General features: G+C 40.3%; 1 protein-coding gene across 4 annotated transcripts in view; it reads left to right on the top strand.

Annotated features, from left to right (window-relative positions):
* The first annotated feature begins 366 nt into the window (after window positions 1-366).
* The window catches only part of LOC110508763 (high affinity 3',5'-cyclic-AMP phosphodiesterase 7A), a 31,263-nt gene continuing 25,629 nt past the window's right edge, over window positions 367-6,000 (top strand). For 2 of the 4 annotated variants that reach the window (XR_016493054.1, XM_021589547.3), the window contains exon 1: window positions 371-1,375. Coding sequence is in view for 3 of the 4 variants with exons in the window: in XM_021589547.3 (XP_021445222.1) it covers window positions 1,238-1,375 (138 nt within the window). In the remaining variant the exon portion in view is untranslated. Of the gene's footprint in view, window positions 1,376-6,000 lie in introns of all 4 variants that reach the window. The other 2 variants (XM_021589549.3, XM_021589548.3) reach the window with 2 other exon arrangements.

Genomic DNA, 6,000 nt, shown 5'->3' with positions numbered 1-6,000 from the left:
ATCTTCAAAACGTCCACATTACATAGTTTTATTTCTTTCATACAGCTTTAACCCCAATAGCCTATACAAGGTTCAATCAAGGTTTTGTTCAAATATGCTATATTTGCACGTGTTGACAACTCAATCAAATATCAACCAACTTTGGGCGTTGATCTGACGTCTTTGCCCAGTACAGTGACAAAAGGGTTTATAGTCGGTCAATGGCAAAAGATTGTATAAAATACAGATGTGCAATGATCTTTTGCCCAGTAATGCAACGGGAGTGTGCTGTGCTTTCCATTCAGCCAATAGACTTCTATCTATTATACACGCAGAACATCTTCATCCAATCCCAAAGAGGGTAACATCACGTAAGCAAATACAATTGGATGCTTCAGACAGGGCTCATCAGATAGTCGATAGCTCCATCGCTGGTGGGAACTTACGTTTGGGAAGAGGGTAGAACAGCGAAATATACGGACTACGGTGGCGTTGTAGCCTTTGTTGTCGTTTGCTTCTTTAATTTTCATTTTTGGACCCATGGATACTTGTTTGTTTCGAGGTGAAGAACGCATATTTCCCTCGTGATGCTATATGAACAATGATTACCGTCTGTGCGCTACCGTAATTTATGCCATCAATGAGGGGGAAATGGACTGAATGCAAGCTGATTACTTTCTCTACCGCCAAGGCACCGCTCCATGCAGGGACAGAATAAACACACATTTAGTTGTAAATGAAAGTTTTATATACCATTGTAGATGACCGCTCTTATTTTCTGAATATATTTTTTCCGTCTCTGAATCGTTTTCATCATCTGATTTTTGGTTGCTTGGACGTTGCACTGTCTCCGGGAAATAAGGATTTTTTTTATATGAGGAAGCTATTTATTACAGAGATACCAAAAAGAAAGAGGCCTTTCCGTTTTCAAGGCCGGATTTGAGTTCAATAGGGTAAAATGGTAAACAACCCAAATGGATAAAATATGGATATCATGGGACTTATTGGAATGTGATATTAGAGGAGTGGGATTGCTTTCGATAACGTTTCGTGCAAGTTTGAAGCATCAAAAAAAGATAACAGGCCATTGTAGTCACAATCACTAAATCTATTTGACTCAAATTAAGGGAAGGGGTGCTGTTGTTGTAATTGGCACATTTGCAGTTGTGCCATCAGCATATATGCAACATTTTTTTTTACGTGATTTGTATGTTGCTTTTTTATTGCAATTTGAGCTGGACCGAGCTTTGACTGTTCAATGGAAGTATGTTATCAGTTACCGGTTTTGCCTCTAGACAGGCCGGTTCCTAAACATGTTCTCAGCCGTAGGGGAGCCATTAGCTTCAGCTCCAGTTCGTCTCTTTTTGGTGGACCTGCCCCAAGACAGCTGTCCAAGGTAAGCGCAAGGCAAAGAGCAATCTGGGTGGAAAACAATTAGATCTTTTCATTTTCAGCTATCACATCAATGTTGGGGTTGTGCAGTGCATGATGCTGGGTAATAACTACAATAATTAGTTTAATATTGATATATTTTGATGGAAACAAAGTAGCTATTCTTTTACATTTTGAGTGGCCCACCAAATTAATTGTGTTATAGCAACTAGGCAACTTTTGCCTCATATTGACCTATATGACCCCTCCACAGGAATGCTCACAATGGACTAATTTATTATTCTTTAACATTCTTTATCAATCTTTGTTATTAAGTCAGTGAGGTGGCTGACTTGACCTGTGTGATAAAACCCTCATCCATAATAATATGACCAATGAAAAACATTAGTGATATTATTGTACTAATGTTTTAAGCCCCCGTAATATGTAATGCATAGAGATTGAGCCATTCAACCTGATTGAAGTTAACCAAAACAGCTTATCCATCTCCAAAAATACACAATATTTAGTGTACTGTCTGGTCTGGGCTGTTGACAACATTTTATAGTAGAGGCCTTGTTTTTCCATGCCTTCAAGACAGTTTTTGAGAACAGCGTTTCTGTATAACTCAAACATCTCTAGATAACTTGTAAGGATGACACGGTAAACTGCTGAACAAGTCCATAATCCATCATCAGTCATTGGTGCTGAGCCATCCATGCAGAAGGGGTATGTCTTGGGTAGGCTTGCTGGGATGGCCTGGTGTACGCTGGAGGTTTCTATGCCCCATATGTCTCTGGATGCTTTGCAGGCGTATGGCAGATATACTGTAGTAGAAGCCTGCTGACACTTTAACAAACAAACCTAGAGAAAAGGAAAAACACATAATAACCACAGCATAACCTCACAGTATACACAAAGCTATTATTTCAATCAAAGGTGCTTGATTTAAGTAGCCATGATAAAGAATATTGGGTAACACTTTACCTCAAGGTACCCTTTTTTTTTAAAGGGGGTTGTAAAGGGTCTGTAAGTAGTTAAAGGGATACTTTAGGATTTGGCAATGAAGCCCTTTGTCTTCCCCAGAGTCAAATGAACTCGTGGATACCATTTTTGTCTCTGCGTGCAGTTTGAAGGAAGTTGCTAACTAGCATTAGCGCAATTGCTAACTGGCGTTAGAGCAATGACTGGACAGCTATCTTCGTCATAGTGCTATGCTAGCTGTTACCATAGACTTCTAGTCATTGTGCTAACGCTAGTTAGCATTGGCTCGCAAAACTACTTCTAACTTCCTCATAAAGGTCTTCATTGCCCAAATCCTGAAGTATCCCTTTAATAGGCACTTCATTATTAGGTAATATGTAGTTGATAAATCATTTTAACAAGCAGTTGTTTTACTTCTTTTGAAAGAACCCTAGACTCTAGTTTGATTTATCTTTCTTTAGTTTAGATAAGGTTGTGATAGTTAGTCAGTCTGTCTTCAATGTGCAGTGTGGTAAGAATGCTGGAGGTGCAGTTTTGTGACTTGTGTTTCACAACTTACTTGTGTAGCCTAACCCTTGCATTTCTGGTCAGAGGAGGTAATGACTGAGCCTTAGAGGCCGAGTTGAGTGACTCAATCTCGTTATGTGATTTGGGTTGTTTTGATGCCATCATGCAATCTATTTTGGCAACTTTTTAAACACAGTAATTAATACAACATAGGCCTACTGTATTATTCTGTATGGTGCCTGGTCTTAAGAGTTTCTTTGGGTTTATATATTTCAGTTTAACACATCGTATAGGGTTGTTTTCTGATGTTAATTTTCTTGTATAATGCTTCCGCTGTGGTCATTGACATCTATCTGTTTCTGCTGCTGAAATTCAGAGCTGCTGAAATGCATTGAATATTGGTAATACCTGATATGATTTAACATTTTAAGATAACTTTGTACTGTTCAAGACCTCAAAGGAAGGTTAACTTGTTTAATGTTTACATAATAACAGAGTCCAAATGGAAGCTATTCATGAGGCCGACATGACATGATGGCCCTTACCTCACACAGACTTCACAGGCCTGCATCACTCTGGGATCTGTGAGAGGCCAGTAAGGGTGTGTGATTAGTTTATGAACCCCTTAGAATGCTACCATCAAGACCGATTGCCTTTCCCCTATATCTCTGATGGTCTTTTATGGCCCTCCCTGAGCCAGACCTGTGGTCTGTTCCATTAACGAGAAGGGTCCATCCAGTCCACACACACAGTCTGATGTGTGATTTACTACAGGCAACACACTGGGAGGAATATGGAGATGCTCACACTGCTTTCCACACTGAAGTGCCACAATTCATGGGGAAGCTTTGAATTTGTGAAGCACCTTAGAACAGTTTTAGCTTTTGTCCCTTCTACCGTTTAGAGACAGCATGTGTTTTGGGGACAGGACACACAGAGGCTAGGGGAGAGTTAATCCATTCTGTCCTTCTCCTCACTCAACTTTATTGGTTACATCTTTGAAGTCAGCCAGCCCAGTAGAAAATATATATATATATATATATATATATATATATATATATATATATATATATATATATATGCACAATTTAGCTTATATTTGTCCTGTTACACACACATGTGTAATGGAAATATTTTCTTTGCATTTCTCAACTCCCCTGAGACACCCAGAGGGAGTGGGGTCAGTGCACCTGGAGCAATTTGGCTTAAGTGGGCAAGGGCACAGTTGCAGATAGGTCTGTGACTAAGGTAAACGTATACTAAACCTTGCCCAGGTGTTAAGAACTTTGAATAATCAAGAATGATGCAGATGGAGATAAGGGGACTGCTGTTGAATGGGTAGGGAAGGGCCAGTGATGTCAAGATGCAGTCTGAGTGGCGTGCGTAGGACTGGGGAGCCTGTTGAGACATTAGAGCCAAAGCCCCTGTGACTGTGTGATGTGTCCATAGTTGAACTATGTCAAAGGCATCTGATCTGAATCAAAAACGGTCATTGAACACATGCATTGCATTGTCTGTTCTGTTCTGTGCTTTTATTTTATTGGACAACAGGTACTGTCTCTAGTTAAGTTATTGGTCATCTCAGCTTTTAGCGTATTTCAGCTTTCAGCGCAATGGTCATTTCCTACACCCTGAGGTTCTATGCAAAATAGGGGGGAGATGACAGTACCCTACGTGGTGATGTGTCCGTTACAAAGATACAATACCTTGGTATTCCACGGGCCTGTAGCTGATAGGATAGCCTTGTTCAAGCTTCAGGTAAATTTACCTGTCACACTGTTCGTGGACCAGTATCCTGTCAGATTTGAATATATGGTCAAGTTTGGTTTGCATGAAGTCTGAATTTGCATGATATTTGACAGCTTCTTAGGCTTAAGGGGGGACTGATACTAAACGCAAGCCCAGGTTGTGTCCCAATAATCTGTCTTTTGACTAAGTCCAGCACTATAAAGAAAGGTTTGTCTTATGACCTTATTTTTTACCCAGTTTCATTTGCATGTTTGTGTCCTGCCACACTGGAATTAAAGCACAAACGAGTCTTCTTTAAAACGAGCTCACATGTGTTTTCAAACAAGTCTTGTATTCAAAGCTCACACATGCTTTCAGAATGAAATGCCTTGTAAATCCTTGAATGGAATGGCCTAGCACGTGTATTAGAACCGTGTTATTGTAGCTTTCCCCAACTGCCCCATCATATAGACAGAAACATGATGAGCTGGAAAAACAAACAAACCTGTGTTATGCTGTTTCCAGCACTCGAATGGCTTTATCACCATCGCACTTATCATCATCGCACGTGACTATAGGGGCAGATGCTACATCCCAAATGACACCCTATTCCCTATATAGTGCACTACTTTTGACCAAAGCACTATGGGCCCTGTTTTTAAAAGTAACGCACTATATAGGAAATAGGCTGCCATTTGGGACGCGGTCAGAGACCTGTCCAGTATAAGATTGTTTGTTGTCGTCACATTATTACCCTGGAAAGTGTTATGTGGAATATTATCTCTTCAATGGATTTCCATTTTATCGTTTGAAAGAGCTTGCTCAGTTTGTTTTTGTAGGACACAGCACACTTATGAAAAAGTAGTGTTTGTATTCCCATTCCCAACATATGAAAAATAGGAAGTTAACGTTACAACTGACATTTGGTTACTATTTAGGCCTGCTTTCAAATGCCTGCCATCTTTTCTTTTTCTAACAACTGACCTTTTGACACATGACATTTTCAACATTAAGGTCTGGTGTTTGTCATATTAATCATTTAGAGGAATAAGGATTTATCGTCGAGAAATCGTAACTATCCTCGTGTGTTAGTGGCCCCTCCATGATGCTGAAGTCGAGGGAATAATCAGGAAACATCCCACGTGTCCCGTTAGCTTTTTTTTTTTTTTTTTTTTTTTTTTGAGTGGAATGTTTGCATAGCTGTCCTTGCAGGAACTCTGCTGCTGCATGGAGGACAGTTTCCCAAGCCATGAGCATGTGTGACTTCCTGTTCCTGTGCAGTGCTGTGGGTCTGAGCCCTGGTCTGATGCTCTTTATGTAAGAGGCCTTGTAATGGTGCTCTAATTCTGGTCCCCGTTTGCCACACTTATCAGCTGTGATGTCAATGTAGGTTGGGAGTCTAATTCGGGCTGTGCACTGCCTGGGTATGAG

This window comes from Oncorhynchus mykiss, chromosome 28, assembly GCF_057628025.1.
Source record: "Oncorhynchus mykiss isolate SJ-2025 chromosome 28, ASM5762802v1, whole genome shotgun sequence".
Taxonomy (NCBI): Eukaryota; Metazoa; Chordata; class Actinopteri; order Salmoniformes; family Salmonidae; genus Oncorhynchus; species Oncorhynchus mykiss.
This window is presented reverse-complemented; position numbering and strand designations above follow the sequence as displayed.